Below are 17,228 nucleotides of genomic sequence, written 5' to 3'. Positions count from 1 at the left end.
TAGAGAGGTCTGTCGCCCCACCTTCTGCCAATGCATCACAACCAAATTCAGCTATTCCTGGTACAATACCTCAATTCATTCTTATCTCCAAAAGATTAAACTATTGTCCTAGCATGTGAAAAGATCAGTTTGTTCTTCAGATGAATCATTGTCTGGAGAGGAGGAAGCAGGAATAAGTAAATGTGGCGATGCTGGTACCCTGTTACCAGTAAACAAGGAAATTAAAGAGCTTCAGAGTCCCCAAAGAAAAGTCCTTTCTCCTATTGACGTCAACACTGGAAAATCACATTTTATTCCTTCAGATCCAAAGACTCCTAAGTTGCACACCATATCAGATGGTCGAGAAAATAACTTCCAAGAGTTAGGCACCCCACTTGATAAGTTTACTGCTCGGAGTTCTAGCTTAAAGGTATGAGCCTATTTTTTATCTTGTGATTCAAGGAATCAGCTCTGTTGTCCATTCTGATGAATGTGATGGGTTTGATATACAGAGCTCTCTTGTCCAAGAGTACATCGAATTCTTGAATACAGCAAGCAGGTAACTCCTTTATAGTCATATTGTCGTTTCATGCGGTATTGTATCTTTGGTCATTCATCACTTGTATTGAAAGCCATTTTCATGCCCATGCTACTGCATATACCAGGGAGGAGCTTCTGGAGCTAAAGGTAACATTTACTGATTCTTATAAAAGGATCGGATTGCCGTACATCAAGGATACAAATCCTGAATTGTGCTTGTTTGTTAACTTGTAATTGTTGATTCAACTCATCCAGGGAATTGGACAGAAGATAGCCGAGTATATTATTGAACTAAGGGAGACGAGCCCTCTGAAATCCGTAAGAAACATCAAATTGATGATATGTACTTACACTCCATGTTGGGAATGACGCTGAAATTTACTAAATTTTCATTCTTGGGATGATTGCAGCTAAGTGATCTGGAGAAGACCGGCCTTTCACTGAAGCAGGTAAAGTATAAAATGTGAATTTCGCAATGAACAGTTAGCTCTAAATTAAAACTGATGGATGAAATTCGTTCTATAGGTGCACAACATGTTTGGAAGAGCTGCAAGAGGAATATTAGAAAAATTCGTGAACAACCCCTAGTTGTGTTCATTTTGTCATAGTTTGTTCTCTTCCTACTCATATGGTTCTCTCTTTGGACCACTGTTTGTTGTATTGTACTATTACCCAATATGCGATTTGCATTTCATACTTAACAAATATTCTATCTTTTTATTATTGGAACTACTAACAAATTATATGTTAACTTTAGTAAAATATAAGTTGAGTGTTTCTTTTCGTTGAGAGAAAACGCAAATGACAAAACTATTACAGATATTTTTTTCTTGTATGTCATAAAATATTTTCCTCATCACTGTAAAATTTTTTATTTAAGCTAAAGTTATTAATCAAATGATGAACCTATCGCTATAACTACAATATGTAAAGTGCAATAATTCATAATTTGGAGTGACTTGACACGTGGCAATATGTTATTCAATCAATTGCCACCAAGTCCAACCCATCATTAACCCCCAAAGATTATCCGCAAAAAGTCATAGTAGATAAATTCTTGGATGGAAGAATTTGTTACTCCAGGAGAGTGCGGCAAAACTACGTCAATTCAAGAATCAATAATGATGATCCATTATAGAAATCTTGGTGTAAGAAAAAAGACTAAAAATGAAAAACGGGGAACATTAGAATAACTAAAGAGCAGAGACAGAAGAAAGGAGAGGAACTTCCCCCAAATATTTCATCAGGACTCCAACAAGCAGAAGCAACAGCAGAGATGTTAATACATTACTGACCCATTTTTTATATGGTACCGTACAGAGAAGCAGACTCCAAACACACAAAGCAATCATTTCAAACCCACACCATATGCCCACCCTACTTTTATTACAAGAGGACACTTTTGAGACTTCACTATCATCATCAGAGGATAAACGATTCACATAATTTTGGCCTCTTAGACACAGACTCAAACTTCCTATATATTATTATTAGCACCAATCTTCTTCTTCATCTCTGCTTCAGAGCCCTATTCACTTGCAATTGCATGGGTCGCAGGTGCAGTTACCTCCGCACTTGCAGCCGTTCTCTGCAGCACCCATCACTGTCTCTGATTCCTCAAAATATCTGCATAATATCGTTAAGAGTTAAACCATTGAGTAAACCGTTTTCCTTTCTTCCCAACCAAAAGTATTTTAAGAAAAACATGAAAAATTGAAATGGACGAATACGTCTTCTGAGGAGCAACGCCGAGGACGAGTCTCACGTTGGCGGCGCCGGCGGCCTCCGAGTAGCTCAAGTCCGGGTACATCTTGCACCTGCACAAGTCATCATATTCATAATTCCCGTAGCTGACAGATTATATCAATCGTAGCTTCCTTTTTCAAATGCAATAATTCGAAAAACATAAAGAAATAAAGTCGATCGGCAGCCAAAAAGAGAGGAGAAAATCGAACGAATTACCCTCCGCAGCCATTGCCACACTTGCAGGCAGAGCCGCAGCCACAGTTTCCTCCACAGCAAGACATTTTCTTAAACTTTCTCTTGTAAAAATGGATTCTTCGGAGTAGTTAAATAAGATCAAACACTCACAAAACGCTCTTGGTGTAGAGGATGTAGCCATGGCGTCCAATTTATAGTGAAGTGGGATGAGTGATGGTGGACATCACCCGTACACGTGGAGAGATCTGGTGGAACGGATTATGCCCCACGTGGACCCACATCGGTACCGTCAATCAGTCCACGTCCTAATCAGTTGAAAAAGTAAATAACTTAATTATGGGAGATTTCTTTCGATTAAAAAATTAGTGCATTTTCTGGGAATGCAGGAGCTCCACTGGATTCTCTCTCTCTCTCTCTCTCTCTCTCTCTCTCTCTCTCTCTCCCTCTCTCTCTCTCTCTCTGCGCTCATCTTAGAGATATTTTCCACCATCCAATTGCTTGCTTGGAAAATTATGCAAGATTTTGTTTAAATGGGAAAAACATGCAAGATTTTGTTTAAACGGGAAGATTACAGTCTTATAATTAGAAGATTATAAATTTTAGTTGTATAGATATGATAATAATTTTTATTTGTATACTTCTTCCAGTGTTTTTGGTTCAAAATTATTTTTTTTTATTAATGTAAAAATACATATAAAATGATAATTTGACATCTCAACAGAACACTATTATATCATAATTATACGAAAGTTTAGGCATTTTTCTTTGTGAGTTTATTACAACTCTGTTTTTTGTTATATATATTAATATATTGATCGATTTGATATATTGCTTAATTTATTAAAATATTTCTGTGATAAGAGCTTTTTATAAAAAAGAAAAAAAAATTATTAAACTATCTTTTACATCAATATGTCCATTAATAATGCTAATTAATCAATGTTAATTTTGTAGGATGAAATTCTATTTGCTGGGAAATTGACTTATTACGCTAAAAACAAGGTAAGTGGTGTTGAATTTCTGTTGATTAAGGAATATGAATATGATTTGGTGTTAATCATGAACCGTAGGAAAGCAGCAGGACACAGAGATTGAGATGGATGTGATGATGTAGGAAATGTGTGTTTATGCATCTTAACTGTATTCTTACCTCATCCTCCTCTTTCATTTACTATCATACTGTTAAACTACTCATTTCTTACCAAATATTTGATAGAAGAGATCAAAAGAAAGGCGCTTTCTTAATTACAAGTATTATTGTTCCGACTTAAAGTCCTCTAGGATCTCCGACAGGTGACAAAAGTATGAGGAATAAAGAGTACAATTAAGTCATCCAAATGTCCATATGTGGTTGAATCCTAGCCAATTATGCTACCAACAATCAACAGTTGTTATTATGGGTTTTCGGGTCGGGACAAGTCGTGTTAGAACCGAACAAACCCTCAGATACACACGATCATATCCAGTTTTATTACTTTGTCCTTCTAGGAGGGTTGTTTATGTCCTTTTATACCTTTACCCCATCAGAGATCAGACATATAACATCGCCTTAATTTTCACAATTATAAAGCTTAATTTATTATGAAGTGATTAATTTAGGTGATATGCATGAAGGAATCAATAATACTTGATACTCAAAAATATATTAGTGCATTCTCATGACATGATCAAATTATTCTCTCATTTCCCACCACTTGCAAGAATTATACGTATAAGCATATGTAATTTTCACTATTTAACCCCCCCAATATCCCAAACTAATAAACAATTCATGTCTTTTTATATATTTATAGCTACAGCATGATGATTGAAGAGATGATTAGGTAGAAAAAGCATGGTGGTAATTAATTCATTGGGAGATATGCATTAATTAATATTTGTTGTTGTTGATGATGATGATGATGAGCTCATGGGAAATCCAAATCTCAACAACTTGCATGCATGCATGCATGCATGTCCTTACATATATATATATATATATATATATATATGAGAAAGGCAGGCACCACATGGGGTGTTCAATCTTTGCTTCACCAATGAAGTGACATAGCATGAATTGAAAGACTGAAGAATAGAAAAAGATAGAGAGAAATGGTACGTAGCTTCTACTTACTTTTTGTGAGGGATGATGGATGAATTCAGGTGGGGGTGGGGGTGGGGCATAAATAAACTTCCTCCGTCTGGTGTGGATGGGGAATCTCTTTTTTCATGTGCCCAACAATATGACTTAAATGTATTTACACATCTTTTAAGTTAAGTTTGATCAAATTAAATCAATTACAAAATATGTGTATCAAACTTATTATGTAATTCATCAATTTTTTTAAATTATACATTAATCATTCAGCAAATGTACTCACCGAATGAATAGTTTGATTGGGATGGCAGGATAGGGTACTACTACTGCTCGTCGCTCGGTTTGTCATTGTCCTTTCCTCTTCTTTTGTGTTAGGTTTTTTCTAATTTAATTTTTGTATAAGATAGAGGGTTAGTTACATATGTGGTGAATTCAAATGCACACATGCATCCATATATGCCCAATGCACCACCATTTTCTCATTGCAGAATCAATCACTTTTTTCTTTTCTTCCGTCAGAAAAAGAAGCGAATACAAATGTTATTCTCTTCTCAACTCATAATAATATAGATAAATAGAGGTGGGAGTGCAGGGGAGGTGAGGAGGACCCAATCTCACTCGGTATTTCAAAAGCTACTCAGAATTATAATTTAAATCAAAAGAAAGCAGATCTAGAAGTTGGAAAGGATTGCAGGCAAAACCAAAACATTCGAACGCCCACCGTGGGGCTCGAACCCACGACCACAAGGTTAAGAGCCTTGCGCTCTACCGACTGAGCTAGACGGGCTTTTGTTATATTATGTTGTAAATAATTTATTTCATAGAGAATCAAAGACCTTTTCAATCCTACAATCCACTGAGCATTTGGGCCCTAGGCAAGCAGGCGGGATGGATTACAAAATTTCAGTCTCATAATATTCACAATCATCCCTATAAAAACATACCCCGCAAACTTCTTTTTAGTAGGCTTAGCCCAACAATCTTTCAGTCATTACTCATACAGATCTAGCCCTGGAAGGTTATATGGGCCTCAGAAAGATGATGAAGCTCTACTGGGCTTCCTTCAAACCGACACAGGCCTCACTGATCCAATTAATACATTACTATAGAATTGAAAATTAAATCAAATTATTTGATACCCAATTAAAATCAACAATAAAAGTTTGTTTGAATTTAATTTTTTAATCAAATTAAATACAAACATAAATCATCATACTTTTATCATATGAATTCAATCGTGCTTTTAATAATCAAATTAAACTCAAACACAATACTTTAAATTTGATAATAATTTGGACAAATTTAAACTATAATACATATTTCCGATTTGACTCAAATTATTTACAATCGGGTCAAATAGTAACTATAGCTCTCTTTATTTTCTTAATTAACATTAAAAACGAGATATTGAAACTAAGTATTCGATTCCAAGGGCATTAAATCAAAGGTTACAATCAGTGAGTTGAATATTAGAAAAGTTGATTGAGATAGAAGGTCAAGAATAATTAATAATAAAGATTGATAGATTATCTAAATCAACACAAACAAACAAACAAATAATAATAAGTTGTTTATAAATATAGAGCAAACCCCTGCAGAAATACTCCTTTTATCTCAACTTACATCATACTCACCGGATGGCTTTTTACATTATTGTTCAATAATTTTAATTACTAGCGTATGACCCGTGCTACGTACCAACTTAATTTAATCATGATTAAAAATATGTTCTATTGATATTTCAAATATGTGAAAGTCAATCATTTTTTTTAAAGAATAATTATAGTGCATCAACATCAATAAAATTTATCGAAATTTACAATGATAAGAACATATATATGCAAAAGATACGGATAAAATGAAACTATATTTTATTTAAATAAATTAAATGAAAACCATATTTATTATTTGAATAAAAGTAAGAAGCTTATGTATGGGTTTAGATAAATGGTGAATTTAGAAAGTAAATGAAAAATATAATTTATTATATTTGAATCCCAATGGTCTGATAAATGACAACATTAATAATCAACACGACTTTTCGCCTTAGCATTTTCTACATTCATATAATTTTACAACGCAATAGTAACATATATAAGTAAGGTATTTTTAAGAAAATACAACATCGTTATTTATCATAAACATTTAAAAAAAAAAAAACGGAAAAATGAAAGGTGGCAGTCAAGTTGGAGCTTAATAAGTTGATAATTTCATTTTTTAGGGGGAAAGAAAAAAAAAAGGGTCTGACTTTGGACAATAATGGAAGAATATAATGACTTTTAGGAAAGAAAATTCCAACTCCAACATGTCCATAAGTTGTGGGTATATGCAGATACGATTTGAATTATATGTATTTTATTTGAATTTGGTTGGAGAGCAGAAAGAGGATTATGACTTGTGAGCTACAGGCAACAGCTGTTTGTGTGTTGAAGTTTTAGCAGCCTATTTGTATTTGTTTGACATTCCCAAAGTCAAATATGAGAACACTGATCCATGAGATGAGAAGGCGTTGTGGTGTGGCTGTTTTCTGTCTTTCATACTCATCCTCAAACTTTCAATTAATAACTAAATCAACCTTCCTTAAACATTACTTTGCATTTAAGTGAAGTGAAAGCACTACATATTTATCTCTACATACCAAATTCCAAATCTTTTGTAATGGATGTTTTAGATATTTTAAGACACAATTATTACCATCCAATTCCAATCTATTCTTCCTCAAAAACCAAAACAAGTGGAGTTGTTTTAGTTTGTGAAATAATATATACCAAAATTAATTGGGTTGCACATAAATTTTTGCACAGTTGAATGGGTATATCCCAATCAAGTTTTGTTGGACTGATCGGGTGAAATTTCGTAATCGTGGGTTCGAGTTTAATAAATATAAAACTACGTCTATTTTTTTATAATATTTTTTTTGTATATTTGTTTAATTTAAATGTATATGCAAATTCGAATTATGAACATATTTAATTAATTTGAAAATTGAAATATGAAGTAGCATAAAAAAGAACATAAAATGGACATTTGTAAGATAGAGAAAAGAGGGATAGTATTAATAGAGGAAATGAAAATTGCAGAAATGATGGCATCCGAATCAGCATTCCACATTGGGGGTGCAAAGAGGCAAGTCGCAAGTGCATCCTTTTGACTTTGCATTTCCCAATACCCTTCAACTTCTCTCTCTCCTTTTCAAATAAACTAATAATAAACACTTTGTATTATTATTTATTATTTTTCTAGAAAACCAAATATTCCAATACTATTACTACGAAAGTAACTAAACTATTCTCTATTCCATTCCCTTAAGCCAACTAAACTAATACACACACATATATATATATATATATATATCATATGATTTCCATAGTCAACGCCCTCATCCCACCAAAACCAAAAGCATCGAATATTAAACAAATCATAAAATTTTAATCTCACCCCCCCCAACCCCACCTGTCCAAAGTCAACTCTCTCTCTCCTCCTTCATTTATCTCCTCCTCATCTCCTCTGCTCTTTCTTTCTTCTTCAAACTTCAATACCCAAACCATGAGCTTTCAGCTACACCCCTTTTAACCTCCTTCCTTTCTTCTATTTCTTTCTCTCTATATATATATTTAACAAGGACTTCTTTATTGGGTTTCTTCGAAAATGGGAAACGGGATTGGAAAGCTGAGCCTGTGCTTCGCAGGGGACGCCGGAGATATTTCCCGCCGAAGGAATGATATCGCTGTGTGTTCTGCGGACCCTCTTGACGAAGGTTTTGGCCACTCTTTCTGCTACATACCGCCGGACCCAGTTCGCAAATCCCAATCGTTGGATGATTCTTCCTCCGCAGCCCCACAAACGACGGTTTTCCGCACCATCTCTGGCGCCGCCATCTCCGCCAACACCTCCACTCTTCTCTCAACTGATCTTTTGGCTTACAGCAATTCCACTTTGCTCGACAAGGCTTCAGCTTTTGAAAGCTCGAATTTTTTCTCCTCTATTCCCCTCCAACCGATTCCCAGGAACTCTATTCACACAGTTAAATCCGGCCCGATTTTGAGGAATTCGGTCCCGGGATCCGGCCCGATGGAGCGTGGTTTCATGTCCGGACCCATTGAACGCAGCTTCATTTCCGGTCCCTTGGATAATCAGATTGATCAGTTGCAGAGGTACAGGCCTAAATCCAAGAAACGGGCTTTGGTTAAAAATTTTAAAAAGGTGATGTCTAGATCTTTTTGGAGTTTCTCTAGAGAGCTGAATAGTATTGAGAGAGAACATAATATTGTTGCGGTGAGTGGAAGTAACAGTGGGAACAGTAGTACCATTACTAGTCATACTTTGAGTAGTGAAATGAGCTTGGTTGATGAGAATGATGATGTTGGGAATGAATCTTTTGGAAGTCAAAATCTGCAGTGGGCTCAAGGTAAAGCCGGTGAGGATAGAGTGCATGTTGTGATCTCTGAGGAGCATGGATGGGTTTTTGTTGGGATATATGATGGATTCAACGGCCCTGATGCTACTGATTTTCTCTTGAATAATCTCTATTCCAATGTTTACAAGGAGCTCAGGGGGTTGCTATGGTGTGATAAGACTGAATCTTGTGAGAATACGATAACCAGCTCTTCTTTGTCATCAAAGAGTTTGGATAGTAAGGACAGGGTGGAGCTTGACAAGAAGTTAAGGGAAAAGTTGAGCAATTTGGGACCTGACGGGTTTGCAGATAACACTATGACCGTTAATCATTTGGGAGTTCTGAAAGCGCTGTCTGAGGCGTTGAGGAAGACGGAAGCAGCATATTTGGAGATTGCAGATATGATGTTGCTGGAGAATCCTGTGCTGGCGTTGATGGGATCTTGTGTCCTGGTGATGGTGATGAAGGGCGACGATGTTTATTTGATGAATGTTGGTGATAGCAGGGCAGTCTTAGCTAAAAAAACTGAGAATGATTCTCAATCCGGGAAGACGAGGAAGGACTTTGAAGAATCACTCTATGGCTATGAATACGAAAACGTGCATACTTTGACTTCTCATCAGCTCACAATGGATCATAGTACTTCTGTTAAAGAGGTAAACCTATTTCGTCAGGTCTTCTTTAAGGTTCAATGACCCCTTATCCCTCCTCTGCTCAATGTTTATTTACCAACTGTTCTGGTACTCTTTTCATCTCAGGAAGTGAGAAGGATTAGAAATGCACATCCAGATGATGCTTCTGCAGTTATCAACGATCGAGTGAAAGGTTCCTTGAAGGTCACCCGGGCTTTTGGAGCCGGCTTTCTCAAGCAGGTATATACCATTTTCTAAGCTTATAACTGCAGTTTTTGTGACTCTGCAGATGCATTGGCGTATTAAAACTGATCATCTACCTGTACCCACATATTACTTGAGATGCATAAACGATTTTAAGCTATGGTTCTCTAGTTGTCTGCCCTAGATGTAGTAACTTGCTTGCAGTGGCCAAGATCCTCACTAGAATAAGACTTGCTTCAGCACTTTAAATCTATAATCCATGTTGTTCTGCTTCATGTTCGTATTCATGATACAGAATTTTCTTTCTGTGAATCGATGGATAACATTATTATCTGATTTGCTTATATTACAGCCCAAATGGAACAATGCACTTCTAGAGATGTTCAGAATTGATTACATTGGAACTTCCCCATACATCACATGCTCACCGTCCCTTTGCCACCACAGATTAGAACCCAAGGACAAATTCTTGATCTTGTCTTCCGATGGCCTCTACCAGTACTTCACCAATGAAGAGGCTGTTGCTGAAGTCGAAACATTCATGTTAACATTCCCTGATGGAGATCCGGCCCAACATCTTGTTGAAGAAGTGCTATTTCGTGCTGCCAAGAAAGCTGGTAAGATTATTATACAAAAAATTTGCAGCAAATATACACACATACAACTGCCTAAATCTAATTACACGAATTTACATGTTCAACTGCAGGAATGGATTTCCATGAATTGCTTGATATCCCACAAGGGGATCGAAGGAGGTACCATGACGACGTCTCGATTATCATCATTTCCTTTGAAGGAAGAATATGGCGTTCATCCGTGTAACTAGCTCTAGGATTAGAGATACAAATAGGATTTAAAAAAAGAAAGGAAAAAAAAAAAACAGAGAAATTTTTCAGGAAGCTAGAAGCAAATTTTGTTTCTCTTGGATGATATACATCTTCCTGAATGTGTTTATGTTAATAGCGCATAAAAGTAGGTTATATTTTCAGAGTTGAAACGTATGATAGAAAAACTCTGTGTGATCTGCCGTTTTGTGGGGACTGTAAATGCTGATAACCCCAAAGGTTTTGCCCTTTCTTGGTATGTAATACAAGTTCAAGATTTTGTACTTTCTTGAGGTTTTGCTTTATTCTTCAAGAAGTGCCCTTCCGACACTGATAACTTTCAATACACAGACCAGACCAACTGGTCCAAATTCTTTTGTTCTTTCTCGTTTTGTATGTATGAATATTAAGCTGTCTTTTGCTATGTATCTCTCTTGTATTCTAATTAAACACACAAATGTACTTAAAAACGAAAACAATCAGAAAAAATTCAGTGCAGAATGACAGTGTCTAAAGGCAGCGATAGTGGTCTGGTTAAAAACCTACCAACTCTACATTAACATATAATCATTCAAAAGAATGACATAAATAGTTGACCAACAGAAGCAGACAAAACAGCTTTGCATGAAAACCTAATCCTGAGTACATGATTGGTTGGAGGATGATGCATATTACATATACAAACTGTGGGTAGGTTTCTAATAAATGTAATCGTAGCCCTAAAAGATTAGATACATGAACAATCAAGTCAAAATGTAGTACGTGAAATGAAAAAGCTCTCCTCTTTTTAAAATTATTGAGACAATTGCTTGTGGTTTTGGTATCTCTGATATCTCGTGACCACATTTATAATTTTTCAAAACCTAAGTTTTTGGATATTAATTATTGGACTATCGCTATCCATTGGGGGGCGCTTACTGGAACCATTAAAGTGATGTGACAGTGCCCCCATTTTCACGACCCGATCCGGATAAATGTTTATGACCCTCTAATGTGGAGAAGGAGAATGAGTCTGAAATTGGGTTCCCTCGTTCTAGGGAAGTTGTTGAGTGACTTGGGAGATGGGCAGAAATTTGAATATTGCCAAACTCATGTGGTCTGAAACCCTTCAATTTGACATTTTGACAACTACTTGAAAGTCAAATGGAAGTGCTCAGAAAAATTTGTTAGCTTCTTTTAATTACCATGATTTGTGCGAGGTTAAAGTTGATAGAGGCTAAGAATCTTGATTGCCTACACACTATTATAGTTAATGAGCCATTTATAAGTCAAACCACAGCCACATTTTTCAAGTGCTGCTGCAAAATAATCGCAATTCAAGAGTCAAATATGAAAAATGGCGTTTCTAGAAGAATGGATATAACAGTTATTAAAATTTTATTTATGGATTATTACATATTTGCTTTTAAAATCTATCCTTTTGGTTTCTTTTCTTTGATATCTAGAATGATATATATATATATATATTTATATATATATAATAGAAGAAAGAAAACATATATTAATTAGACGTAACCATGCAATAAACCACGCAACTCGTAAGTTGACAATTTCTAGAGAATTTTATCCAAATTTGATCTCTTGAAATTCAACCAAACATATGAATTATTAAATTAAATACTTGTTTAGTAACTGATTACCATCCTTAAAGTATAGACTAACATCATAGGTATAAACCATTACATTTACTTTGTAATTGACTTGGAGCTTCAACCAAATAAAATTAGACTGGAATTTTCCCACCACTGGTGATCTGAAATCATTGATTCTGTGCAAAGTACTAAAGATCAAGTTTCGTTTAAAAATCTACTAGTTTCTTGAATAGTTAGGGGGTATTTTGAATTTTACAAAGATATAGAACAAGCAAGCATAAGACAGCCAATTCAGACCGGAGCCTGTGAATCATGGTCAGGACGGGAATTAATGAGTTGATTACACAGAAGACGAATAAGTCAATTAAGAAGCTCAACATTAATAAGATAACAGTTACCATTATGTCTAAATGGCATAGCTGTAAGGTTCCCATTCGATGTACCTTGTCATCAGCACAAATTGCAGACAATTCTGAATTTGCCTAGTTTTCTTCTCCGGCTCCAACCCTGTAGTCTAACAGGTAGTATTAGAAGTAAACAAGAATTCTGCCATTTAGCATCCTCTTCTATGGTAAGAAGGCATTAGCCGTGTGAGTATATCGAAGCTGTTTTGCAGACAATTTATAAGCTTTCCATGTTTCTGGCCTATCTATCACCATATGAACCTTTGTGTCCCAGCTTCATGCTTCCAAGAGAATGGCCGGAACAAGAACACATACATTGTGAAGCAATTGATGGCAAGATATAGAACTCCCATAACAAGCCAACTCTTGTGGTCAGTGATATTGGTGTGGAGAATCAAGAAGAAAAATGGAATAGTGTAGTATCTGAACTCTATCAGTGGAGCAGGAACAAGTGATGCAGCACAAGCAACAAAATATACCAGCACCCAAAGCTTCTTCTGATCTTTTGCTGCAAATAACAAACAATTAGTCAGCTCATAAGTTTGAGATCCTAAAGAGAATGCTTGAAAGAAAGCAAAGAGATTTGGACTTTGCACTAACCCAAGTTAGAGACAATAGATAGCCATGAGTAAACATAAAGTGGGACCATAAGGTACTTCGTTGACCAATGGAAATTGATCACTTTTCGCCAGAGATAGAAGGGATAATGCCGATTGTCTGCAAGGAGATACGGATGGGCTATGCTGCAGGAATCAATGAAACATTTCCCAGAATGTATAAGAATCCACATCAATTCCACTAAATTTTGCCACATTATGAGAATTTGGTGACCCAGCTTTGACTTCTCAAGCAAAATGGGAGATACAGAGTATATTATTCAACAGGCAGAATGAAGAAAAAGAATCCAAATAGACCACCAAGTTCTTTGGCAGGAGGACTAGCCAGTAACTTTTATCAAATGGAATTAAACAAACTCCAAGATATGTTCAAAAGAATTTATTGCAAAAAGCTTTTATATTACAACTACAAGGCTGAGCTTATCAGACGATGCAGAGGAAATTGGTCGATGCAAATAACATCCACATAAAAGACACATGATCCACAAATGAGTTTCATAGAATAACTAAAAGAAACATTAGTTTTAGAAATTGATCATTCTAGAGTTTATTTTATAATCGAACCTGAAAAATTGCACAGAGAGGAAGCTGATGGTAAGAGCCATGAGCCACTGAAAGAAATTAAGCAGTTTGTTCTTGCGAAACTGTTGGAATAGAACTGCAACCTGATCTAAAGAGAAGTGGACAGGAAGCATAAACACAGCAGAAACTGCTGCAAAATACAGCAATTGAGCAAAATGGGGAGAAACAGCATGTGCATCTTTAGCACCTGAAAGTCAGTTAAATTTTATCATTTCGCAGTTAGGGAAAGCAGGACTCTGTGCTTCATGGAATCAATGAAGAGAAAATTAATAAATTTTATTAATAATAAGAAAACAGAAGTCTCAATACCGAGAACAATGCTACCGTTCCAGCGGACAAAAGCAACAAAAGCCACAAATACCATAAAGAACGGACTAAAAGAAACCAAAAGCTCCCAGAAATGATTCCAGGAAATAATTATTATGTTCTGAATCTCATCAAAAAGTCCTGCATCATCCAGAAAAAAGTGGAGATATGTAGTTAGCAAACATGGAAGAAAGGAAAAGAAGAAGCAGAAGAGAATTGTATAACCAACTACTTCAAATCAATGCATTATTGAATTGTATGAAAAAATGATGTATATAACCTGATGAATGTGTCATTGGAATAGTTATTTGTGAAGGAAATTTGTTCTTATCCCTTGCACCACTACCGGCCCTCCGCTTTCTCAAGTTAGAGATCATTGATGCACCTTTACGGTTGGCAGACAAATCATCCTTTTCTCTCGATCTGCTGAAGTCAACTACTTCTGCACTATTTCTTTGGTGAGACTCTGCAAATTCTATGACGCCAGCACAAGCAACAAAAAGCATCCATATAATATTTGTTTGTCGTATCAACACCGACAAAGCCCCAAGCTACAGGTAAATGAATCAATAAGATCATTTCTGGTTCTGAGAAAACATAGAGGAAAAATTTAGAATTAAGGGTGCCAGGTTTAACTATAATACATGTAAAGTGACAAAATAGAATCTTTTATAACTATAACTCAGCTATATTACTTTTAAAAACAACATTTAGCATTATAAGAGAACCATTGAGGTGTATTGAAAAAGTGCTTTCATTGTTGTGGAATAAGAAGCCTTCGTATCTTAATGCACGTATTTAATTTATTTGCAGCTATTAGAGCAGGATTCACTTTTTGGGGAATATGAGACGAAGCAATAACAAGAATATTTCTAGTGGAACAACTTTCAGAGAGATGTTTCACTAATAGACCGAGGGATAAGTAATTCGACTCAGTCATATCCAGATCATGAATGTTTGGAATCCATATTATGCAAGAAGACATTGCTTTTGCTAATTCCAATTGAAGGGTGATATAAAGAGGTCCGTCTTGTTCCGGCATCATATCCATATCATTCATCATAGTTAGCAGTTGCAGCTCTGTTTCAAGGTCATGATCGATATCATTACCATCATCAATATTGTCACTATCATCAATATCACTATCATCCATAGGAAAAATATACACAAGATTATAAGGTCTTCTTCCCAGTCCCAATGGAGTATGCTGTTGTAAGAGGAGGCCACTACAAGAAGATCATAATTCCAAGAAACTCAATTTTTAATATAAATATTTGAATTCTTCCATGAGATTTGCAAGCATGTGTAAGAAATTTCTGACAAAATTTAGTAATTTTTGTTGCAAAGCTTCTGGATGTATGCTTTAGTGCAGAAATTGATCAAAAAACTGAAGTCGTAAAAAGTTAAGTTAAGAAACTATAAACACAGTCCACAAGGCCACAATCCAGAATTGATATTCATAATAACAAATATACTTGAGAGATGACAGAAGTTTCAAATGAATCTTACCAGTGAACTTAACAGGAACTTCTTCTTCAGAATTAAAAGATACATGGCAAGTACTGCTGTTAGAGATGCCACATCTGTATAGTATAGAAAAGTGAAGAACCAGTGCAGTGGATACAATGACAATACCACAGCACGAAATGTAGCCTTCTTGTCATCAAGAGATGGTCTCAAATGGGTGATTATCTCATAGACCAGAATGCTACATAGTACCGACAGAACACCATTCGTGAGACGTAGAATCGAAGTAGAGCATGAGTCTGGAAATGAAGACACTGGTTGCATACAGAGCAATCCTGGAAACAAAGAAGCAACATAGGCAAGTGAAAGAAAGTACCTGCAAAAGTTTTAAATTACATAAATCAACTTCCTCTACTTGAAAGTTCTTAAACAAAATCTCGTAAAGTAAGTCTCTCTCTGTGTCATTTATAACCAGCTTAGCTCAGTCTCATTTAATATATTTCCCAACAATTTGTGAACGAGCGTAACATGTATCTGTTTTATAATGCAATATCTTAACATCTAAAAATGCATATATAAATCTAGACCCAAAATTGAACCAACAAACTTAAAATAGCAGTCTCATTTTTTATTCCTTCTCCAAATGTCAGGTTTACAATTCTCATCTCTATCTAAAAAACAATGGTCTACTTAGAGAGAATCATTTTCTACAGCTATCATTCAAAATTCTTAATACAATGAACTAGAAGGTTTTAATTTTTTCTAAATCTCAGGAAAAACCAAATGATTACACCCCCACCTGAATTTGAAGAGCAGAATCGAAGTAGAGCACGAGTCTGGAGATGAAGACACTGCTTGCTGCTGTTACTAGTAATAATCACTCCCATTCAAATAAATAAAACATGATCCAATTGACCTCTGAGAATAACCACAAAATCAATCATCTAATTTTCCTATAAAAAACACTTTGAATGATTCCGCTATGAACTAAAATGCCAGTTATTTCAACCTTTCACAAAGCTCACTGATAATGCACACAAAAATAATCAAACAGATTAGCACCAGAATCAAGTCAGACGATAATTTAAATAAAACAAAAAAGAAGTAGCGAATGAGGACTCACAGTCCAGGAGGAGTTGTGATCATGGGATCCCAACTTCTGAAATTGCCTCGGCAGTACTGCTGCGCCTGCGGTACGTGGAATATCTCATCCTGCATTTCCCCCATTGACATACAAATCAGATAATTTATTTACACAACAGACAAATACTCGCACTGTGTGTGTGAAATCCATCGTCATTTGTAAATGATTAGGTAAAACGAAAAGGTAAAAGATTTTACCATGTAGGGCTTGGGAACAATGCGATTGACAAGAATAGATACAGGTATCAGCCAAAGAATCACAATTGATGCAACAGCAATTCTACCCATTTGGGATAAAAATATGTTGCTTTGGGCAATTTGCTCGCGCGCTCTGGTTTTTCAGGTGATCTTTTGGTTGTTTCAGAAATGATGTGATAGAGGATGCGATTTATGTATAAAACGCGTTGGGTTTGTAGAAGAGCGCAGCCACCGTCCTCATGAAACCCAAGACCAAGAGAGAGCGTTTAACCAGTGGGGAAGTTGATTTTACGGAAAAGTATCATAAGCCCTCAAATTAATTTTGT

The 17,228-nt window shown here is 35.7% G+C and overlaps 4 protein-coding genes and 1 non-coding gene across 8 annotated transcripts in view; 2 read left to right on the top strand and 3 right to left on the bottom strand.

The window, feature by feature from the left end:
• Nucleotides 1-1,281, top strand: part of LOC105174449 (kinesin-like protein KIN-10B) — a gene marked incomplete in the record, with an annotated part of 4,102 nt that extends 2,821 nt beyond the window's left edge. Inside the window, 7 exon segments of the mRNA XM_020697686.1 lie at nt 4-60; nt 141-409; nt 492-538; nt 645-666; nt 775-837; nt 930-968; nt 1,045-1,281. Coding sequence (XP_020553345.1) covers nt 4-60; nt 141-409; nt 492-538; nt 645-666; nt 775-837; nt 930-968; nt 1,045-1,107 — 560 coding nt within the window.
• Nucleotides 1,725-2,641, bottom strand: LOC105174448 (metallothionein-like protein type 2). The gene is made up of 3 exons (XM_011096556.2): nt 2,482-2,641; nt 2,250-2,336; nt 1,725-2,145 (listed from the first exon to the last, which is right to left on the bottom strand). Exons 1-3 carry the CDS (start codon nt 2,544-2,546, stop codon nt 2,052-2,054), a joined length of 246 nt encoding a protein of 81 aa, XP_011094858.1. The 5' UTR covers nt 2,547-2,641; the 3' UTR covers nt 1,725-2,051.
• TRNAK-CUU lies at nt 5,252-5,324 on the bottom strand. The gene has a single exon. It is a non-coding gene; the product is annotated as a tRNA-Lys (tRNA).
• Nucleotides 7,990-10,937, top strand: LOC105174446 (probable protein phosphatase 2C 23). Of its 2 annotated transcripts, none has more exons than XR_002288024.1 (4): nt 7,990-9,589; nt 9,692-9,805; nt 10,217-10,386; nt 10,476-10,937. XR_002288024.1 is itself a non-coding variant. In XM_011096554.2 (4 exons), the coding sequence occupies exons 1-4, from the start codon at nt 8,186-8,188 to the stop codon at nt 10,589-10,591; spliced, it is 1,899 nt and encodes a 632-aa protein (XP_011094856.1). In that variant the 5' UTR covers nt 7,993-8,185; the 3' UTR covers nt 10,592-10,937. The 2 variants fall into 2 exon arrangements, 1 of the variants encoding a protein (XP_011094856.1); XM_011096554.2 differs by having other exon boundaries at nt 7,993-9,589; nt 10,122-10,386.
• Nucleotides 12,540-17,227, bottom strand: LOC105174445 (dol-P-Glc:Glc(2)Man(9)GlcNAc(2)-PP-Dol alpha-1,2-glucosyltransferase). Of its 3 annotated transcripts, XM_020698141.1 has the most exons (9): nt 16,903-16,920; nt 16,685-16,773; nt 16,361-16,479; nt 15,604-15,896; nt 14,375-14,645; nt 14,098-14,235; nt 13,771-13,975; nt 13,190-13,332; nt 12,540-13,097 (listed from the first exon to the last, which is right to left on the bottom strand). In XM_020698141.1, the coding sequence occupies exons 3-9, from the start codon at nt 16,446-16,448 to the stop codon at nt 12,838-12,840; spliced, it is 1,398 nt and encodes a 465-aa protein (XP_020553800.1). In that variant the 5' UTR covers nt 16,449-16,479; nt 16,685-16,773; nt 16,903-16,920; the 3' UTR covers nt 12,540-12,837. The 3 variants fall into 3 exon arrangements, with proteins under 3 accessions (XP_020553800.1, XP_011094853.1, XP_011094855.1); XM_011096551.2 differs by lacking the exon at nt 16,361-16,479 and having other exon boundaries at nt 15,604-15,937; nt 16,903-17,227; XM_011096553.2 differs by lacking the exon at nt 16,361-16,479 and having other exon boundaries at nt 16,903-16,925.

The sequence above is a fragment of the Sesamum indicum genome, linkage group LG11, assembly GCF_000512975.1.
Source record: "Sesamum indicum cultivar Zhongzhi No. 13 linkage group LG11, S_indicum_v1.0, whole genome shotgun sequence".
In the NCBI taxonomy this organism is placed as follows: Eukaryota; Viridiplantae; Streptophyta; class Magnoliopsida; order Lamiales; family Pedaliaceae; genus Sesamum; species Sesamum indicum.
This window is presented reverse-complemented; position numbering and strand designations above follow the sequence as displayed.

What these genes read in the sequence shown, in the direction of transcription:
- LOC105174448 (XM_011096556.2), bottom strand. Translation starts at nt 2,546, where the DNA reads ATGTCTTGCTGTGGAGGAAACTGTGGCTGCGGCTCTGCCTGCAAGTGT. An exon ending in TGTGGCAATGGCTGCGGAGG is followed by an intron (nt 2,337 to 2,481) that starts GTAATTCGTTCG and finishes TGACTTGTGCAG; the next exon opens with GTGCAAGATGTACCCGGACT. An exon ending in GGCGTTGCTCCTCAGAAGAC is followed by an intron (nt 2,146 to 2,249) that starts GTATTCGTCCAT and finishes GATATTATGCAG; the next exon opens with ATATTTTGAGGAATCAGAGA.
- LOC105174446 (XM_011096554.2), top strand. Translation starts at nt 8,186, where the DNA reads ATGGGAAACGGGATTGGAAAGCTGAGCCTGTGCTTCGCAGGGGACGCC. An exon ending in ATAGTACTTCTGTTAAAGAG is followed by an intron (nt 9,590 to 9,691) that starts GTAAACCTATTT and finishes TTTTCATCTCAG; the next exon opens with GAAGTGAGAAGGATTAGAAA. An exon ending in GAGCCGGCTTTCTCAAGCAG is followed by an intron (nt 9,806 to 10,121) that starts GTATATACCATT and finishes CTTATATTACAG; the next exon opens with CCCAAATGGAACAATGCACT.
- LOC105174445 (XM_011096551.2), bottom strand. Translation starts at nt 16,992, where the DNA reads ATGGGTAGAATTGCTGTTGCATCAATTGTGATTCTTTGGCTGATACCT. An exon ending in ATCACAACTCCTCCTGGACT is followed by an intron (nt 15,938 to 16,684) that starts GTGAGTCCTCAT and finishes AAACTTTTGCAG; the next exon opens with GTACTTTCTTTCACTTGCCT. An exon ending in GAACGGTAGCATTGTTCTCG is followed by an intron (nt 13,976 to 14,097) that starts GTATTGAGACTT and finishes ACTGACTTTCAG; the next exon opens with GTGCTAAAGATGCACATGCT.